The sequence below is a fragment of the Condylura cristata genome, unplaced genomic scaffold (assembly GCF_000260355.1).
Source record: "Condylura cristata isolate star-nosed mole 26May11 unplaced genomic scaffold, ConCri1.0 scaffold00003, whole genome shotgun sequence".
Taxonomy (NCBI): Eukaryota; Metazoa; Chordata; class Mammalia; order Eulipotyphla; family Talpidae; genus Condylura; species Condylura cristata.
The window spans coordinates 71,419,379-71,440,187 of record NW_004567104.1 but is presented as its reverse complement, the minus strand read 5'-3'; the positions used below and the strand labels follow the sequence as shown (position 1 = coordinate 71,440,187).

The 20,809-nt window shown below is 48.1% G+C and overlaps 1 protein-coding gene across 2 annotated transcripts in view; it reads left to right on the top strand.

The window, feature by feature from the left end:
* Window positions 1–20,809, top strand: part of TIAM1 (T-cell lymphoma invasion and metastasis 1) — a 128,224-nt gene that overhangs the window by 2,153 nt on the left and 105,262 nt on the right. For both annotated transcript variants that reach the window (XM_004675344.2, XM_004675343.2), the window contains exon 2: window positions 6,622–7,595. In XM_004675344.2, coding sequence (XP_004675401.1) covers window positions 6,633–7,595 — 963 coding nt within the window. In that variant the 5' untranslated portion in view covers window positions 6,622–6,632. The remainder of the gene's footprint in view (window positions 1–6,621; window positions 7,596–20,809) is intronic.

The window sequence follows — 20,809 nt, the reverse complement described above, 5'->3', positions numbered from 1 at the left end:
TGTATCTGCCCCACCTTCAGGTTGGCATTTATTATTGATTGTCTTTTCCTTTGAGGACTGGCTAGATTTCCTGCTTTTCTTAGGACTGCATCATGGATGTGTTAAGCACGATAATGCGAGACTTTAGTCCTGTTAAAAACCATCTGCAGAATGCTGAGTTTTCTTTTTGCTGTGTTAGCAACTGACCGGGTTCAGACAGAAAGTTCTGTGTCACCTGCTGTGAGTGGTAGCTGTACCATCAGAGCCATTCTCAAGCCTTTACTCTGCTCTTTTGGGTTTGTCTCACACGTGTGTAACTTGAGAATAGTCTGGGGGCTAGGTGAAGAGGTGAGGGATGGTGTGGGGACGGGTTCAGCTCACAGCCTTGGCTGTATTGCGTTGGCGAGTCTTAGGCATTGACTCTGCAGGGTGAGCTTGGGGCTTGGTGGATTCATACACCGCCTCAGAGGGTTTGCTTTTCCAGCTCTCATTTCATGGAGTTCCCCTTCATTCCTGGCATCCAGGATCCACTCTCTTGGTTTCCTTGGCCAGAAAAACAGGATGTGTCTTGGGAGTGTTTCTGCCTGGGCCACAGCCATTTGGGCACTCATCTGTGCTAAGCACGCATGATAACAATTAGAAGCAAAAATGGGAAGATCAGGCTCGACGAGAGGCTTCGCAGGCTTGACTTGATCTCCCTACCTGCCTGCTGTTGCTTACTGTTCAGGATCCTCAGATAGCTGCTTTTTCGTTGGGTTCTGGGAGTTTGGTTTTTATCTGTGGGCGAAAGGGTGACCATGGTGCCTTACTCCATTGTGGCTGACACCAGACATTAGCAGTTCAGCTGTCTCTGCTTTGCTAGACAGAAGTTCTGTCTTCCATTAGTCAAGGCTTTCTCTCTACTGAAGATCATCTTGCACCATTGGTTTGTGTTTGCTTTGTATTTCCTGATAATATTGTGCTAGGGGGTGCTCGGTAAGTACCTTTTTGTTTTGTTTTGTTTTTTTTAATTGTCTAGTTCATTAAGATTATATCAGAAGGTTAGGTTAGTTTCAGCTATAAAAGGGAATGTGAATGTTTCCTTTTAAAGAATCCTCATTAAAAATTTGTCATTACCTTGAATAGTCCAGTTAGTAAACTTCCTTTAATTTCTATTCTGAAATAATTATAGATTATTCACTGGAAATTGGTAATGCACTGGAAGTACCTTTCATCTAGTTTCCCCTAATGACTGCATCTTCCCTAGTTATAATAACTACCAAAGCCAGGGATTTGACATTTTTCAAAGGGTGTGTCATTTTCTTACATAGGCTTGCCAGGCTAATAACTCTACGAAAGGTCATTGCCTTGGGGAATGACCATCTTCCTCCTGTATGTCCAACCCAACCACCCTAACCAACAACTGTTTGACCTTTTTTTAAAAGATTTATTTATTTGTGACAGAACTGGGGTACAAGCCAGAGGTGCAGGGGTGGTGAGAGGATTCACCAGAGACAGAGCGGAAAGCAGAACAGGCAGATGGGCAAAGTACACTGCCGAGGGGAGCAGCGGGAGGGTCAGGAGAGGTCTGCTGTGCCCTGTGGGTCACCTGTGGGGCAGGTGGGGATCGAGCTCATGCAGAAATGGCTTTAGCTTCTTAGTGCTTTAACCTGCTGTGCCACCTGGGAGGGCCTGTTTGCCCTTTTTGATAAGGTTCTGTGACAATACCTTCAGAAAGAGAGAGAGAAAGAGAAAGAGAAAGAAAGAAACCAGCCTTGTTCACTGTGTATTTAGTTTGATGGTATCTAGAGGATGTTACTATGATTACTCATTGAAGTGCTAAAGTCACCACTAAGAGAAAGATCGTGGTGCTGGGAGGAATGGAAGGACCACTTTCCCTCTGCTGTTTCCATCAGTCTGCTCCTCTGTGTTCTCTGGGTTTTGATTCATTTTCCAGTGGCTCCCAGCCCACTCATACCACTCTGTTAGGCATCATTTTGATTAATTCCCACATTTTCGGATGTTAGAGTGTCATTATACCCACTTTGTTTCAGTTGGTTTCTCAGACCACACGCTAGGGAGTGATGGAGGGAGATGTATACTCTGGCCATATAATGTCAGAGCTCACATTTTAATGGTTGGTTTGTTTCTTATTGTTTTAAATAATTGGATACTATATTCAAGATAGTTCAAAATTCAAAAGACCTAAAAACATATACAGCGATCTCTTTCCATGCCTGTTAGCAGGTAAGCTCATCCTGACTAGTTCTGCACTTTCCACTCTGTCTGTGGGTTGAGGGTCCCTTTCAGCTCTGCATCTCTTTCTCACATGTCTGCAGCTCCCATAAAGAGGAGGAAGGTGGGAATCAAGGACAATAATTAATTGGACTGAGGCAGGAATAAGTCCTAAATGCTTAGGGAAGTGGAGCAGAACAAGCTGAATCTCCTCAACTTGATTCCTGTGTCAAGTAACCCCAAATCCCCAAATCCAGTGGTTTGGAATGAGGGACCTGCTTGAGGTCTGGGTCACAGCGGGATGGGATCCAGAAAGCGGCAGGGAAGTTGGAAGCCGGGTGTCCTTAAGGTGCTGGAAGCAGAGGCTTGTATTTACACTGTGCTCATGTCTTCATCTAAACATGCTATATTAGCATTCTGGAATACCATTTCAGTGAGAAAAAAAATAATCCTGACTTGTGTTGAACAAAGCAGAGTTTGAGGGCCTGCTTTCCTTCCACCTTGTTTTGCTTAAAGTCCAATATCCAAGAAGTTTTGATGACCTTAAGTGAAGACTTAGTTGTATGAGGTTTTCATTTTGATTCAAGTTTATTTTGTCATTCATTCATTATTCTGAGCTTTACTGCCTTTCAAGTGGTGTTGTAGGCATTGAGGACACAGGAGTAAACAAGACATGCAAAACTTTCCATCCCCTGAAGCTTTGGTTAATTTAATGGGGAAAGGAAAAAATACTAAATAGAGGAAATATATTGTGTGTTACAGCTATGATAAGTGCTAAGGAAGTGTGGAGAGTAGGGATTAGAAATGTGGAGTTTTGTGAGAGGGGTTATAGTTTTATAAAGAATTAGGAAGGTGATGCTTGAGTGAAGATCTCAACAAACTAGAGACAGTGAGCCAGGGAGTTGTCTGAAGGGAGAGTTGCAGTTTGAGGAAGAGCTATTCAAAGGTCCTGGGGCAGGTAGGGCAGTCAGAATGTAGTCACTGGAAAGCAAGTGTGAGAAGCCAGGCTGGAAGTTCAAAGACTGAGATTCCCCTTCCACCCTTTATGCCTGCAAGTGCAAGCTACGTGGAACTAACATTCTACAGGAATAAGGCAGAGCCTGCGTTTGAGAGTTCAGTAGGTTTAAGACCGGTAATGTATTCCAGCTTGAAGCTGAGTATCCTTATTCTGACTCTCTTCTGTCCAATTTCTATCCCAGTTTTTGCATTTTTACCAGTTCTTCTCTCCCTTCATCTTCCCTCTCTTACCTAGGCACTTATCGTTAGCATCACCTTTTGCTTTGGTTACTTAAATGCATGAGCACAGTCTCATGAGCATGGCTGTAACACAGCTGGTCTTTCTAGAGTCTTCAGAAAAAGTGCTGTCCTGAAATTGTGCTGAGGTTCTTAGGAACAAACAAGACCTGTAAGACAAACAAAGATTTTTGTTTTTTTTTTTTCTGTCAGAGGGAGAGAACTTCAGTGATGGGAGTAGCTGGTACTTGAAAAAAGGTTTTGAACTTTCAATCGACCAACATTCCAGAGGCTGTCCCCTGAAGGGGGAGACTTTGTTTGTTATAGTCAATGAGCAATTTTAATTTTTCATGTTTTTGTGATTTCAGAGCCTCCTATGGGACCTCTGTGGGTCTTCATGGTTCTAACCAACCTTTCAGGAAAAGCTAGCAAATTGAGGGTGTTTCAGCAGTTCCTAGAAACTTATTTTTCTTAACTTTAGTTGTTCCAAATTTCCTGCTGACTCTGCTTAAGTCACCCCCTGAGAATGGCCCTCAGTAGGATGTAGGAGGTTTAGCATTCATCTCTAAATTTTAGTTCTAAATGTAAAAATTGCTTATTTCCTACCTTGGCTGGCTGAAGAGCGATCTTGAGTTCCAACAACTAAAAATGCTATTAATATTATAGGCCTGTCAGTGTGATGCTTTGGGCACTGTCATTCTTGAAGATTGGGGCCATTTTCTTTTGAAAACCTCTTTGGAGGCTTTTAACTTGATTAGTTTTCTGTTGGCAGAAATGAGCCTAACTAGAAATTTGTCATTGAGACTATGCCTGTCAGTTTATATTTGCAAACTTTTGAGATCTATGGTAGAGGAGGGGATAGCTGGGTACATTTGAGATGGCAGTTTTGTTTTTTCTCCCACTCAGTTTCTATTGCCGAATTCCTCCCCCCACCCCTCCGCCCCTCCACCTTAAGTTTAAATCTGTGTGATCTTTAGAATGGGCCTATGGCTGACACTTGTTCTAAACTTTTTAGTATCTATTGGCCAAACACCTAGGTACTTAGACCTGCGGGATCTTAGTGTGTCCATAAAAGAAGCTGAACACGCTTAAGAAATTGGCCATAACCTTACAAGTTATTGAAATGCTTATTTATTTTACTTTTAAAAATAGAGCACATGAGATTCTTAGGAAAGTAGATAATAGAAGTGGTCACGCATGGGGATTTGATCTTTTCTTTATCTGTCTACCAAGTAGAGTGACTTTTTTCTTAACCTCATAAAGATACCAGCAGAGGCATGGCCTTGCCGCTTTGAACTATACTCGCAGCTATTAGAAAGGAGACTCTTTTTCTTGGAAAGTTCCCTCGTGGTGTAGCTTAGCATCTGTTATCTGTATGTGTTACCTCTGAACTCAAGGGGACACTTTATGGTGCTTCCTTCTTCCTGTTGCCACAAGTTTCATTCTGTAAAGATGGGTTTGTGGATGTTTAAGTAGTGGTGTAGCCTGGATGGTGGCGTTCCAGTGTGATTCCCAGATGATATGTAGGCATAGCATACTCCTGGGTGTTTCTTTCTTTTTAAAAAATTGTTTAATTCATTTTCTTACATCATTGTACATGATTTGGTTTCTCCCCTCAGACATTGTCCCAGTAGTTCTCCCACCACCATAGCACCTGTGATCCATGATCCTGTTTCCCTGTGTTCATCTCTCCCCTGCTTTCACCTCTCTTTCCCCATCCCCTGCTGGATGCCTCAGCTCTATGGTCAACTTGCAAGTTTTGTCTTTTTTCTGATATGTTGTTCAGTTTTTCTATACTCCACATGTAAGTGACATCATGTATTATTGATCTTTTTCCTCTTGACTTATTTTGCTTAGCACAATCCCTTACCGCTCCATCCATGTTGCAGCAATTGGCACGAGTTTATCTTTTTGATGGCTGAGTAGTATTCCACTGTGTGCATAGACCACATCTGCTTGATTCACTCATCTCTTTTGGCTCGTGGATGTTTCAGTCTCTTCTTTATAGTCACAGTAAATTCATTTTCAATTGCCACTTTTTATTTATTGTGTGCCTTCTTTGGCCAGAATATCAGTTTCATGAAGGTGAGGGGTATTTTTCTTTTGTTCACTGTGCCTCTCTCAGACTTCTAGAGCATGGTAGGGGCTCAGTTTATATTTTTCTAAGTGGAGGATTATGTAGATGCTTAAAAGAACAGCTCAGGGATATAGCCAGCTCCTCTATTCTTCTTCTTTCTGGTCAATTTCATGTGAGTAGCTTAAGTGATACCACTTGAATGGATGCAACCTGGCAGAGCAAGGAGATGGGCTAAGTAGAGTCACCCACCACTGGCGAGCTTTGAAGATTTTCCTATTGCCCACTGTGAGGAACAGACATCAGGTCAGCGAGAGAAAGAGGAAAAATATTAAGGAGGGACTTGAATTAACTTGGGTAGCCCCGAAAGGCTGAATCACATTTAGCAGTTTCAGAATGTGAATTTCTGTTTGCAGGGCACTCTGTACCAGATTAATATTCTCAGGTTGGAGCTGATCCCAGAAATAAACCCATTAGTCTGCTATTAGGCAGAGAACGGGGTTTCTATTTTGTTCTGCCCATCTCTCTTCCATCCCCTTCCTCTTCACACCCCCTCCCCAAACCCCACAAAAACTAGATACACAGGATGCTATGCAGTTGAAGGTAAAAGCACTTTTTGTTTTCGACTTTAATTTATTAGCAAAACACTGATCAGACTTAAGTCTTGTTCTTTTCCGGTTTTGAGTGATTTTGACAGAGCTGGAGTTGGGTTGAAGCCAAACAACCCTGGGGAGGGAAGGAGGGTGGATGGAAGTTATTGAAGACCCTTTCTAAATTTTGTTTTGCTTTTTGAAAGATGTCATTTCAGAACAGAAAGCGACTCACTCTGCAGACACCTTGATTTGAACTTTACATGTCTAAGTGGGGTGTTCAGGGGGAAGACAAGGCCTACCCCCTGGAGGGAGGTGTGTTCTGGGCACCTAACTCTGGGCAAAGACCAGTGTAATTCCCTCAGCTGTCTCTGGGGAGCCATCTCCGCAGCTGATGTTAGTGCCTTCCAGGCGACGCAGATGGTGTTACCTGCGGCTCGGGTAGCCCACCCTTCACGCTGAGGTCTCTTAAGTTACCTGTGCCCACTGGTGACTCAATGATCCCCTCCTCTCGCCCCTCCCTTTCTACAGACCATAAAACCATGGGAAACGCAGAAAGTCAAAATGGAGAGCATGAGTTTTATGGAGAGAAGCACCCCATCCTGGGGCGCAAGCACACGTCGCGCTCGCTACGCCTGTCGCACAAGCCACGCAGGGCCAGGCACGCGTCCTCGGGGAAGGTGATCCACCGCAACTCGGAAGTGAGCGCGCGCTCCAGCAGCACCCCCAGCATCCCCCAGTCCCTGGCTGAAAATGGCCTGGAGCCCTTTTCCCAGGAAGGCACCCTGGAGGACTTCGGGAGCCCCATATGGGTGGACCGCGTGGATATGGGTTTGAGACCGGTGTCTTTCACCGATTCCTCTGTCACCCCCAGCGTGGACAGCAACATCGTGCTCACCGCCGCCTCTGTGCAGAGCGTGCCAGACTCGGAGCAGAGCCGGCTCTCCGGGGATGACGCTACATGCTTGGCAGAGGGAGGCAGGAGGCAGCGTCCCTATACCTCCAACGGGCCCGCATTCATGGAGACGGCAAGCTTCAAGAAGAAACGCTCCAAATCAGCAGACATCTGGCGGGAGGACAGCCTGGAATTCTCACTCTCTGATCTGAGCCAAGAACATTTAACAAGCAACGAAGAAATCTTGGGTTCCGCGGAAGAGAAAGAGAGCGGGGAGGCTCGGGGGATGGAAACCCGCGCGAGTCCGCGGCAGCTCAGCACCTGTCAGCGTGCCAACTCCCTGGGTGACTTGTATGCGCAGAAAAACTCTGGGGTGACGGCGAACGGGGGCCCCAGGAGCAAATTTCCAGGCTATTGTCGGAATTTGGTGTCTGATATTCCCGATCTTGCAAACCATAAGATGCCACCAGCTGCTGCCGAAGAGGCTCTTCCGTACAGTAATTATAACACACTTCCCTGTAGGAAATCGCACTGTCTTTCTGAAGGTGCCGCCAACCCACAAATTAGCCATAGCAACAGCATGCAAGGCAGAAGAGCCAAAACAACTCAGGTAAAGTGATTGAAATCTGTTTCAATATTTTGGAAGCGGTGCATGACTCTTAAGTGCATGATTTTTCTCTTCCGAGATTCCCTTGCTCTCGGCGGGGTTTACCCTGTGTGTGCCTGCTGCCTGCTGCCTCTGGCGCTCATCTCCGAACACTCCTCTCTCTCCTGCTTGGCCCCTCTTACTTACAGTTCTGCGGAGAAGGGGTGGGGATTACGGAAGCAGTGTGTGCTGAGGGGGATGTGATAGGAGTGGGAATAAAGCTGATAAGTTCACCCTGGGATGGGAAACCGCCTCTCCAACTCAGATCTGCAACCGCAGGTTGCTTGTTGCGAGCTTCCTTTCTCCGGAGGTCCTATCCGCGCACAGATGGGCGCGCTGGGCTGCGGACTCCGGGAGCTTACGTCTTGGGCACCACAGGTGGGAAGAGGTTAGTTGGAAGTCGGTAGGAGGAGGCGCTTTGGGGCATTTGTCAGCTTTCTTGGAGGCTGGCAGCCTGGCTGTCTTACAGGAGCCATTGCAATTTCCTGTTCCTTGCGATGCCCGCCAGCCCTGTGTGTGTGTGTGTGTGTGTGTGTGTGTGTGTGTGTTGGGGGGAAGGGGGGTACCAGAAGGAATGGTGAGGGTGTCTTCCAGCTCCTACTGGGTAGCTAACTAGTTTTTTACTTTGTACAAAATCTGATGTCTACTTGCTCCTCTGAAGAGTGGGGCTGAAGTGCTCTACCTGCCTGCTTTTTGGTCTAAGGCATGAGGACGTGGGTGTGAAATCATTTTGCAGAGATGCAACGCCAGAAGGACCTGTTTCCTTCCCTGGTAGTGGTAATGAACTTGAGGATAATGTGTCCTCCTGCCTGTCTTGGTCCTTTCCTGCTCCTGCTGTGCCTGGGCTGGATTTTGTGATAAGAATGGAGAGCTGGTTTGTAGATGGTGCTACAGATCAGATTCTACATGGGGTTCACTTGCCTGGAAGGGTGTGTCACCACCAGCGTCGCCAGTGGCCACCACTGTATTCAGTGGGAAAGCAACAGGTGCCTCTGAAGTGACCGGTAGGAGATGGTGCTATACTTCACTGCTGAGGTCAGAGGGGCATTTCAGGGTTCAGTTCTCTCAGAATGGGGGGGGGGTCCTAAGCATAAATGGGCAGATGGCGGAGAACCTATGGTGGAGGCATAGAAAGCGAGCATTAGGCTCAGTTAGTTCTCATTGAAGAGCAGATCAAAAGTTGTGTTTTTCAAAATCGCAAGTTTCTAATTTTACTTTGGAATTTTAAATTTTCATATGCAAAGTCATTCAGGGATACAGATTTTTGTTAAACTACACTAGATTTCTGCATTAGAATAATAAAAAAAATTGCTGCTCACCCTCCAGGTTTTATTATAGGTTAGAGGAGTCTGCTTAATCTTTGCCTCTTCTTTTTAAAACTTTTTAAAATGATGGCTAGTCCACATAGCATTGACCATCTTAACCATTTTCAAGTGTGCAGTTCAGGGAAACTGAGTCCCCTTATATTGTGCCCCCATCTCTATCATCCCTCTCCAGAGCTTTTTGCCTCTTAACAGATTGAAATGCTCTCTGTGCCCAGAAAATACCAACTTCCTATGTTCTCCCTTTCCCTTGCCTTTGGCAACCACTGTTTTACTTTCTGTCCATATGAATTTGATTGCCTCCTTGAAGTTTCTGATGAAACAATGTCATCCTATAATATTTATCTTTTTGTGACTGGCTTATTTCACTTTGCATCACGCCTTCTGGGTGTATTATGCTGTAGCCTATGTAGACTTCCCTTCCTTTTCAGGACTGACTAATATTCCACCACAGTGCATATAGACCATGGGTTTGTCTTTTATTTTAATCCTTTCATCCTTGGGAGGGCAGGTTTTGTTGACGTCCAGTCAGGTTTTATTGAACCAGTACCCTGATTCTCCCTTTTCTTAGGTCAGTTTGGCAAACATTTTAAGTCTCCTGATGCCTTAATTTATTCATCTGTCAATAGGAGGATAATAATAAGGCTTTTTGAGAAAATGAATGAAATGGCACCTGTAGTAGAGTGTCTGTTATGGCATAAGAAGCCAATGAGGGAGAACTTGTCCATTGTGGTTTTTATCGCTATTAGTGATGTCCTATGAGTTGAGGACTGGAAGTAGCTTGGGGTTTATATCAAAATCTTGATTAGAGTTGACTCCGTTGTCTGAGTAGGTGAGTGTGAATTGCATCTGGATGTGCTGCCTGCATTTTTGCTCATCTCTTTGCTAAAGAAGACCATGATAGTGGATGTCATGGCTAATCCCTGTGCTCCCCGGGGAGCATGGCCATGCATGGACTTTGGTGGGGCACAGGCGAAATAGGTGCCCTATTCAAGGATCACCTCAAATGTACTGAAGGCTCAGTCCTGAACAATCTGAGATTGCTGTTGGGGGGCTAAGTCAGAGTGGTGGCCTGTGGTATTTGGAATTTAGTGAGGGATATGTCGCCACCTACAAACTCTTGAAAAAGCAGCATCACCTGCAAATGTCCCTTTTACCCGTAGCAATGCTACATTGGTTTCTATTCAGTTTTCGTGGGGTGCTCTATCCTGGCCTCTTGCGTATCTCTCCAGTGCTGGGGACAGCTGGGCCTGTGCTTTATCCCACCTGCTGATGGGGCTGTGAACTTTGGGTCATCACTACCCCCACAAGAAGCTAGAGCATTGTCTCCTTCGGAACCAATCCCCCTAAAAGCCCTCACGTGTAACTGTTATGTGAAATTTCCGTTCTTTGGCTGGTTGCCTTCCACAATGTTAATATATGGAAGTGAGATCATCTAAATGTGGTGTCGCATAAAGTCACCGCTCAGGCAGCTTAATGTAATGCAAAGTGCAGCAGCCTGGGAATCTTAAGAAGTGCATTTGCTTCTTGGCTTGAGACCTACGGGCTGGCAATCTTGGACAAGTCACTCCAGCCTGCAACTCCGCTGGCTATCCCTCGGGCGGGTGAGGGCAGCAGCCTCCCTCAAGGCCATCCGGTGATCCCAGTGAAACACGGGGCCTGGACGCCTCTTGTAGAGGCTATAAGGTGAATGGAAATATTATTTTCATATTGATTTTCTGTGTGGAGGGAAGCTTTTTAGCGACTTGCACTGAACCCCGGGATTCTGCGTAACACTGTCCCCTCACCCACACCTTCCACTCCAAGTTTTGCCTGTTCGTCCAACGCAATTTCTTCTGAGAATCCACTACGTTCCAAACTGTGTATTTTAAGAGGCAGTGGGTGGGTGGAAGCTTCCTTGAAAAGAATTCTTATTTTGTTGTTGGTGGTAAAATCTCTGACAGAGGGGGCCTAGCTAGTGAGCTTAGATGTGGAATAAAGTCCATCCCTCTGTCCTGGTGATGAAATCCAGTCTGCCACCATCGTCCCATCAGCTCCCCGCAGCCAGTGGCACCTCCCACCCCCAAAGGCTTCCAGAGCACCTGAATGCAAGGGTGTGTATTTGCTTAGAAATAATGCAAACAGCTTTGTTTTGGGTTGAAAGTGATCAAGAAAGAGGTTTTGACCCTGTGGGTTTGTTCTGACATCAGATGACCTATGGAACCAGGAGGGACTGGAGGTCAGATTCAGGGGCTAAGCAAGTGTCGTGACGCTGAGGGGCTGTTTGTTAGGAGCATTTGCGCATGCGCGTCTGTGTCTCTAGCCAGTCCTGTGATGGGTCCGGCACTGCCCAGGCCCTTCAAACACGGTTTCCTGGTGCTGATCTCTGCGGGAGATGGCTCATTCCTTGGGAGGACTTGCTCTCCCACTGGCCTTTTGGCTTGTCCTGAGCAGAATTCATGTCTCTGCTATGGTGCTGTGGCCAAAACTCAGCCGGTGCATGCATGTCTAGCCACAGAGTTACCTCTGTGGTCTGCAGGGGTCCAGCTGCTATTTTCATACTTCCTTTTAGGGACTGTGAGCCCAGGGTCAATGTATCTGGTAGCTCAGGGAAGGCTCTGGAGAGCCCTCACCACCATGTCTATAAGTCCTTTAGGGTATTTTTTTTTAAAGATTTACTTATTTATGCATATAGAATGGGGGTACAGACCAGAGGTGCAGGGGTGGTGAGAGGCTTCCCCGGGGGCAGAGTGGGGAGCAGAACAGGCCGATTGATGAAGTACACTGCTGAGGGGAGCAGCGGGCGGGTCAGGAGAGGTCTGCTGCGCCATGTGGGTCACCTCTGGGGCAGGCGGGGATCGAACTCATGCTAAAGTGGCTTTAGCTTCTTAGTACTGTGCTTTAACCCGCTGCGCCACCAGGGAGGGCCCAGGTATTGTTTTAATTTACTTCCCCTGATTAGGTTTGTGCTTTGACATGACTGTCTCCATTTTGCATTTGACATAAGCTAATTCATGTAAAATATTTCACTACTTATCAAGCGATACGCATAATGACATGAATATTTGAGCAGTCAAATGCTCTCACTACAGCCAGGACTTTCCTACTGTGGTGTCCGTGTGGTTCGGCCTGGTGTTAGGCTGGACACAGCTGTGAAGTCCGGCTTGTGGGCTCTGTACCCAAGGTGGGCCACGGTCTCTCTCACGAGGCTACTGTCAGATTCCACCGGCAGTGAAAGTGAAGCTCCAGGCACAAGGCAGACGCCCAGGAAACAATGGTGACTTGTGATGTGAATCGGGTTAATCGGGCTCAGCCCTCACGAAGAGCGTCTGTGAGGCTTTCAGAGGTGAGGTGGAACGAGACAAGTGACCTCCGCGGAGTGTCTAGTCCCAGGTTCCAAGTTTCAAAGGGAAGCCTTGGCTCGGAGCCCTGGAGCTGTCTGTGTGGAGAGCTTTGTTCATCCACTGGGAGATGAAAGAACAGGAGTGGAGGTGCTGAGAGGTTCTCTGGGCCTGCAGCCTTTGGGACATGCAGGGGGGCTTTTAGACCCTCCACCCCCGGGACACATGTCCACTCCTGACACCGCATGTTTCCAGAATTCCTCACACCCTACCTGGTGCAGAGGGGAGGCAGAGCGAGCTCTTGACCGCTGTGGGCCACTGGCAGGGTTTGTTTCAGCCTGATTCCACGTACCCGCGGACCCACTTCTCTCTCTCCTGCCTCGTCATTCATCGGGGAGGAAGTGGGTTGATAGACAGAGATTAGATGATGGGACGAGGTCTCACGCTGGATTAAAATCCAGGTCCTCCTTGATCATATGCTTGGATCCCCTCCTCTGAATCACCCCTGGCCTCCGCACACCACAGCCTCCCTGTGCTTGAATGGATTTCATTTCAGCTGTTTCAATTCCTGATTTTCGGATCAAAATCCTCAGTTCTGGTGCAGAAGCGCAAAGAGGTTGGTGGCTGACAAGAGCATAGGACCCCACTCTGGAGCGGAGCCCTGTGCTGCCTCCGGCCTGACCCAGGGAGCCCGAGCCTGGAGAGTCTAGCGAGATAAGGCTGTAGCGTTATCAGGAAAAAATATCGACTTCCTAGAAAAATTGTGTTGATTTTACATCTTTGCTTAGTTTTATGCTTAAAGGACTTGGGAGTCGAGTGTTCCTCTTCCCTGCCCCCAGAGCTAATTGACACCAATCCGAGAGCTCCTCAACCCCTAGCCCCAGACTCCCTTGAGAATTGAAAGAAACATTTGGTTGTTTTCCTTAGATAAATGCAGGGACCACCCTTCTGTACATAATCTGAAGACATCCCTGGATCCGCCAGAGTTCATCTAGAACCTCCGGTTAATTCTTCATGACACACACAATCTCAGATGAAATCAATTTTTAAAAAACTCTCCTTTCTCTGTCTCCTGTTTGATGCTCCTATGTTGTTGGTATTATTTTTTTCCCTTTCTTTCCTTTTGATCTTTCGTTTCTGGCACGTGAGTTAAGCAGTGAAATGTTTATTTTGAAAACGAGCCCATCCATTTTCCACAAGAACATCTATCTCCTTTGCCTGGATCTTCTTTTGGGAGTGTGGGATTGAGAAGCGCCGTGTCAGCAGTCCTCTTAAATCTGTTACAAAGCACCCCAGATTCCAGAGGGCTTCTGTTCATGCAGGGTCATATCTAGACACTCTTATCATGTTGGAAAGTGAAACGGAAATGAAAAAATATGTGTTAAGTTATATCAGAAGCGCCGCAATAAATCCGTGACATGCTCACACCACATTTGATTTATTTATTTTTAAAATTAAGCAAACGAGGGAGGTGAAAGCACAGTTGGCCATTTCTGCAGCTCTCCACAATGCCCGCCTGGCAGGAGACGCTGGCGTCCCGTCTGCTTCTGCATTCTCTCTCCTGCATGTGCTGCATTGGTTGGGCTGTGCAAGAAACATCCGGCCTTGCCCAGGTAGTTGCAGAAGGGACGGTCATCGGGACCCACCTGAACGCTTGAGGACCCCAGCAGCCCCTGGGCAAAGCTTCTCACTGTCCTAATTTTGGTTGGGGAGTTCTGGCCTTTGAAAGTCACAAGGCTCAGTTCCATCCACGAGGAAAGTCTTCACGAGCACTTGGCATGGATCGTGAGGGGTTGTGGTTGGTGTAGCAGAATCAGGGGCAGAAAACCTCCCGGCCAGGTGTCTCTTGGGGGGGCTGGTGGGACTAAGGAACCCCCTCAGGTTCTGCTCTGTCCTGAGCCCATGGCACTGTATCTCCGGTTGACAAGATGTCTATTCTGGAGCATTCAACGGTCCAGTCTCCCTTTCTGCCTCTCTCCGCTTTTAAAAGCAAGAGAAATAACGTCAGTGGCAGTTGTTGGGTCCATGGAGACATGGTCAGCCTGGACAGCTGCTGTGTGCCCGGTTCAGCTTCACAGTGGTGACCAGTGTGTCTCTTCACCTTCAGAGGCGGGTGAGCTGACTCTCAAACCAACTCCACCTTTAAATCCAACTAAGATGTATTCCGTGAGGAATGGCTTTCCTTGTTTGAAATTATGGTGGAAAATGAACAGCAGTTGTTTCATTCAACAGTGTTTCTTTTTTGAAGCACCAACGCTGGCCTATTCTTGGCACTGGGGAGGCACCAGCAAGAAAAGGTTCCTAGGCTCACGGAGCCAGAGGGGGGGAAGTTTGCAAAACAACGAGCATAATAAGTAAATGACATGTTACGGCCAAAAGACCAGGGACAGGGGATGTGGTAACGCCTTCTGGGGCAGCCTTAGAGAGGGAAGGCTTGGGCAGGGACTTAAAGGACAGTGGGGGTCACTGGCCATGATTTGCAGGGTGGGGGGTGTCCTGCACGTCTAAGAGAAGTGAGGTCAATAGAGCTGGAACATGTTGGCATGGCGATGGGCCGGCAGGGAAGGCTTCCTGCCCGGGAAGGAGGGGCTGAGCTAAAACCTTCTGGAAGCCTGAAGGCTGGGAGAAACACTGCAGTGAGCTGTTCATGTCATTGGTTGGTAGGTTCGTCTGGACGTTGGGGTGAACGACCTTGAGTGACAAGCATGGTGGCTTCCTGAGAGGTCTCAGCAAGGGGGTACAGATGGGGTGATGGAGGAAGCTTGGAGAGAGGGGCCTTCAGCTGACTTATGGCATGTGGTGCTCTGGAGGGAACAAAGAGGCTGAGTGGTGATGCAGAACTAGGGCGAGGGCGAAGGCGAGGTGTGAGACTCGGGCACAGCAAGATCGATGCAAACAGACATGAGCTTGGATGAACTTGGATGCACTCTTCTACCTGGAGTTACCCGAAGCAATAGTTCAGGTTTTTGCCAACTAATCAGCCCTTTGTTAGCAACAGTAAGATCTTCACTTGCAGCGGTTACAATCAAGAGAAATATTGAGTCCCTCCGTTGGAAATCATTAGAGAAGATGGCAATGGCGTGGGGAATGTAAAAGGCATGGAGAATTTGCCTGGGGAGAGGGAAAGGACACAATTAGCGTGGTTTTTAGAGATGCCGCAGAGGGAGCTGGTGCCAGGTGTTAGTAGTGGGACAGCCGGGAGGTAGAATGGACAAGCTTCAGAACCAAAACTTCGAAAGGTATCAGATATTTGGGGCGGCAGGAGGGAGAGACCAGGGGAAGGGAGAGAGGAGCAAGACCCCAGGACGGTGGATTGCTGAGCCTGTAGTATCTCCGGCAAATAAGAAACAGTGATTATTCGTCCCTGCACTCATACTCATTTACAGTGTAGCAAAAGTCACGGTTTTCTTATTTTCTCGTGTTGTTTGATAAACGTGAAAATAATGAAAAAGGGACTTTATAAGTTCACACCAGCCTTGGGTTGCTTCTCTGTTTTCCCCATGAGACCTTGCTTTCCTCAAATTCCTTATCACGAGCTCGTCTTCCATTTTAGTTGGTGCAGGAAGCTAATCACGGAGGTAGGCAGTGTCTTCTTGGGTGGAGAAATAAGTAAGGTTGGAGATGGAAATGACAGTAATTATAGTTAACAGTCTTGAGCGAGAACCGTGTGCTTTTAGGGAGTTCTAGAAACTTTTCTTGGGTTGACTCAATCTCACAGCGTTTTACCAAGGTGGTAATGTTGCTGTTCCCCTTGTGAAGAAACTGAAGCACAGCTGCTTCAGAGTCTCTTGCCTTGAATGTCTGCTGCCTCTACTGAGATTCCAGAGGGAAAACATCCTTAAAATACCCAGAAGAGAACATCGGTAACCAGAGATAGTGTTCCTGGTACGTGCGTGTGTGTGGGCGGTGGGTTCTTACATTTTAGAAATACAAAGAAGATGATAAATCAGAAAGAATGTTTTAGAGTTGAGCAAGGTAGAAAATGTTCTAACTCAGGGCTTCTGCGGGCCAAAATTTCTTCACTCCACTAAAATTAAGTGAAGGCTCTAACACTGTATTTAGCTACTCTGTACAGGTTTATTAAAGCTCAGCTGGCCTCATCAAAAACATTAAACAAAGCCACCCACAAGAGTTTTTAATTGTATTGGACTTACAGCTTCAAGTGTTCAGTTCACCTTTGAATTGGCCCAGAGCCCTTGCACTTGGGAGCTAACTACCTTTCAAAATTGTGTTTACACATCATCGGCACAGAAAACCTGTCCCTCCTGGAGCTGTGGTGCTATGTGGCACTCGTCTACGTTCAGACTGCGTGAATCTCGTTTTCAAGGGGAACAGGGTGTGAGTTTGCTTCGTGTCTCTATTTTATATCTGAGCCCACCTAAGCATTTTTGTTCCGCTACAATGATGAATTAAACTCTTGCCCAGCAGCGGGTGAACATCTGGGGCCACAGCTGGCCATTTGTGCATCCAGTAGAGAAGTGCCTGTGTTCACTTTGGCCATGGAGGGAAACTGTGAGTGTGCTGAAAATCCGGCTTGGGAGGACTTGTCCAGGGTGTGCAGGCTGTAAGAATGTCTATGCCCTCAAGTGATGTTCTCCAAAGAAGTGCTTCTAACACGGAGGTTTATTTTGAGCGGTTTTCGGGACCTCTCCCACCACGTCACGCCCATGCTAGGATTTATGTCCTGTCTAGCAGGAGTCTTACTGTTTTCTCCTGCTCTCCTTTGAGCAGTTGCTTAAAATTTCAGTACTTGGTTCAATATGCTGGGGCCCCTCAGATGTTCACATGTTGAGCTCCGAAGGAACAAACTCTGCCTTTGCTTGTCAAGACGGTTGAGCCTCCTGGGAGACTGTTGCCTGGGGGTGTTCTTCAGCATCCTTTGCTGCTGGGAAGACTGAGGAGGGGATTGGGAGCCCTGGAGCGTGGGGCGAATCAGGTGTGACATGTCCTGGAGATGGAGATGGATCTCCATGGAGCCCTTCTGGATAGCTGACTGCCAACTTGTGAGATGCAGCCTGGCTTCTAAGCAGTAGGCACCCACATGAGAGCAGATGCATCCTGCTCTCTGGGCTTGATGGGCTTTGGGGGTGCAGCCTCCAAGGCATCACTGGTCTTTTCATTACAAACTTTGGTTTGTGCTAGAGATTCTGAGACTTAGAAATATGTGCTCCCTGCCTGGCCCTTAGACTTCTGGTTGGTACACTCCTTTGCCAGATCATTCTTCCCACACTACAGTTGCCTGTGGCTGGTCTGTAGGTGACTGTCAGGTGTCTAGGGGTGCTTCTGCTGGGTAGTCATCTTTCTCACGATGTCGGAGCAGGCATCTGGGTATTCAGGGCATCTCAGGCGTCATGAGCAAATGGGGTGGGTCCCTGCAGCCTCTGCTTCCCAACAGGCTGGGTCACATATCAGTAGGGGGATATTACCCCAGAGCCTGCTTAACTACTTGCGGAGACTAGGGCGAGAGCATTCCCCAGCGGTTACACTAGGGTTGTGTTCCTCAAAGCATGCAGGCTCAGCTGGGGCCTTCAGTTCTGTCACTTGGATCTCTGTGCTCACTTCAGTGGTGACCCCAGAATTGAACACAGCCTGGGCCCTTGCAAGGTGACGGTGCCAGTGGGCATGCGCAGATGTTCAGGCTTGACAGAGAGGTGAGTGTCTTAGCTCGGTCTCAGCTCTGCCTCAGTGGAGGAGTGGTCAGAGCATTCTTATCAGGGATGGTGAGGAGTTGGTGGGAATGTCATGCTCTTGGGGATACCTTTACAGTCTCTGCCTCTGTGTTCCCCATCCTGTCTGCCTGTCTATCTATGTCTATCTATCCATCCATCCAGAAATGGGGTTCAGGCCTTAGGTGTAGGGACAGTGAGGGGATTCACCAGAGACAGAGTGGGGAGCAGAACAGGCAGATCGACAAAGTACACTGCTGAGGGGAGAAGCAGGGGAGGCAAGAGAGATCTGCTACTCCATGTCGATCACCTCTGGGGGGGAGGGTGGGGGGAGCGAGGCAGGGATCGAACTCGCACTGAAGTGGCCACAGTTTGGCTTAGCTTCACAGTGTAGTGCTCCAACCCCCGGCGCCACCAGGGAGGGCCCTCCTCATTCTCTTTCATCCTCCTCCCACCTCCCCCTTTGAGGTTTGAACTCTGCAGGTAAGTCAAGGGAAATCAATGATAGGTCACTTATCTTCTTCTGGGAAAGTTTAGAAGGGGCTCTGTTGACCAACAAAGGGAAGACATGGAGGTAACTCTTGGCATTTTCTGGTGCTCCCTAGAGCTGAACATTGGGGTGCCCATGGATGCCCAGTGGGAGACATGGTTGCAAGCAGTGGTATGACCTCTGGGCCCAGCATCCTCGTCTGTTACTATTAATCTACTCAAAGGCAACAGCTGCCTAGTTCCTTCTTGCGCTAGAGCTGTGGAATCTGGGAACTGAGGCTGCCTCCTTCCTCCTGAGGTCTTGCTGGGACGGCCCGGGCAGACCACCCGTGTAGCTTGTCCTTCCTTGTCTTATAGAGAAGTCTCTTCCCTCCTGTCTATGGGAGGAGAGTTTACAGATGAGTCCTTCACTTCTTCTGGAGAACTGAAACAACTGAAAATGAGTCTGGATGTTTGGGAAATGGATCAACTGCTCATCCCATGACTCATGGTGATTTTCAAGAACCAGTGGTGGTTGTATTTGCTTACTGTCTTACAGACAAGAGGAAGCAAGAGCTAAATGTCCCTGTGGGGGACAGCTGTGTGGCTCGATGGCAGTGTACACAGGGTCTCTGATTTCTGGATCTGGGCCCTCCGTGACCAGCTATGGCAGCTAGTGGGCAGGACAGGTCAGAGCTGGGGGGTGGGGCCGGCACGCTCGGCCGTCTGTGTCTGAGCTGCATCCATGGCTCCTTTGTTCCTTTACGTCCCTCTGACCCCCCCCCCCCACGGGCCTGCACTGCAGGAGAAATGGAGAAATGTGGTTGGTCCTAAGAAGCTTTCTTGACGACCTCCTACGACTTTCCCCTCTAAAGCCCCCTCATTTCTTTTTAGTTGAGAGCAGCCTTAGAATTATAGAAAAAGTTGCAAAGCAAGTAGGGAAGTTTCCTCGTACACCCCACACGCAGCGCGCCTGGAACCCCTGCCTGTGCCGGCCTTTGCTGGGCTTCTCCAGGAAAGGGATCCGGTCCCCCCATCCCTCCTGCCTGCTGCACTCTTTGTTTATCTATTGTAAAGGCTACGGCGTGATGATTTAATACATGTGTACATTGTGAAATGATTACCACACTCAACTTAATTAACACCTCCATCACCTCACGTAATTACCCTTTTTTTTGTGGTGAGAATACTTAAGACTACTCTCTTAGCAAATTTCAGGTATATACAACACAGTGTTACCAACTATTGTCGCCTGCTGGCCAGGCCCCCAGAACTTTTCCCCTTAGAACTTGGAGTCTGGACCTTTCACCAGCCTCTCCCCACTTCTCCCCATCCCGCTCGCCCCAACTGTCACAGCACTAAAAGTGAGAGTGGACAGATAGATGCAGCACCTGTCTGTGTGGGTCTGTCCGCGCCATCGGCTCAGCAGAGAGGGGCGCTCAAAGCAGGCATTTTCCTGGCAATCCAGAGACTGCATTTGCAGCTGCTTGGAGCCATCATTAGCGGCTTGTGAGAAGAAAGGCCCGAAAGGGTGAAACGCCAAACCACGGCACACTTTGCCGCTGCTCCCCTGTCAGGCGCGGATTCCCACGTTCTTCCTCTGAGAAAAACCAGTCTGATTTCCTCTCCATGACACCGTCGGCTGCCCTGTCCAATATCACTGTTATTACTCTCCCGTGATGCCTGCCATCATTTAATTATTGTTTGTGGACCAGCCGGTAGTACTTTAGGGCAATTAAGATTCTGATGTAAGAACAGACCTGTCTGTGTCCTGAAACATTCATTGTGAGAGCTGGAGCTGGGCTGTGGCAGTTCTGCATGGCTTTATTTTCTAATTTTCGTTTTTAAAAATTTATTTATTTTTGTGCAGAAGACCTGGAATGTAGGGGGGTGAGAGGCTTTACCAGCGACAGGGTGAAGGACAGAACAGGCAGATCGACCGAAACACATTGCTGAGGGGAGCAGCAGATGAGACAGGAGAGGCCTGCTGTGCCCAGGGTCAGCTCCCTGGCTGGGGATCGAACTCAGGTCTCAGATAGGGGTGAAACTTAACACCTAGGCCACCACTGAAGGTTTTAAACAGGGTGGGGGAGAGACTGATACCTGCCAGCCTCCTGGCAGCTGCCCCACGCTGTCCTCTGGCCCAGGGCAGCGAGTCCTTGTCCTAGCATCCTGCCTTTGAAAGGGCAGGGTAATCGGAGAGCTGGCGTTGGAGCTGTGGGCCCCAGGCTTGCTGAGCGAATGTGGAGAGAGAGGCTGCTTGTTCTCCAGGAGGGACGCTGGGCCCAGCGTGGGGCTCCGGCCTGCTTCAGGGACAGGCGGCCTGGCTCGGTGAGTGGGTGAGGCTGCGTTCTCCTGTCCCCACATTGCAGACCAGTTTTTATTTTAAAGAAGTGTATCAG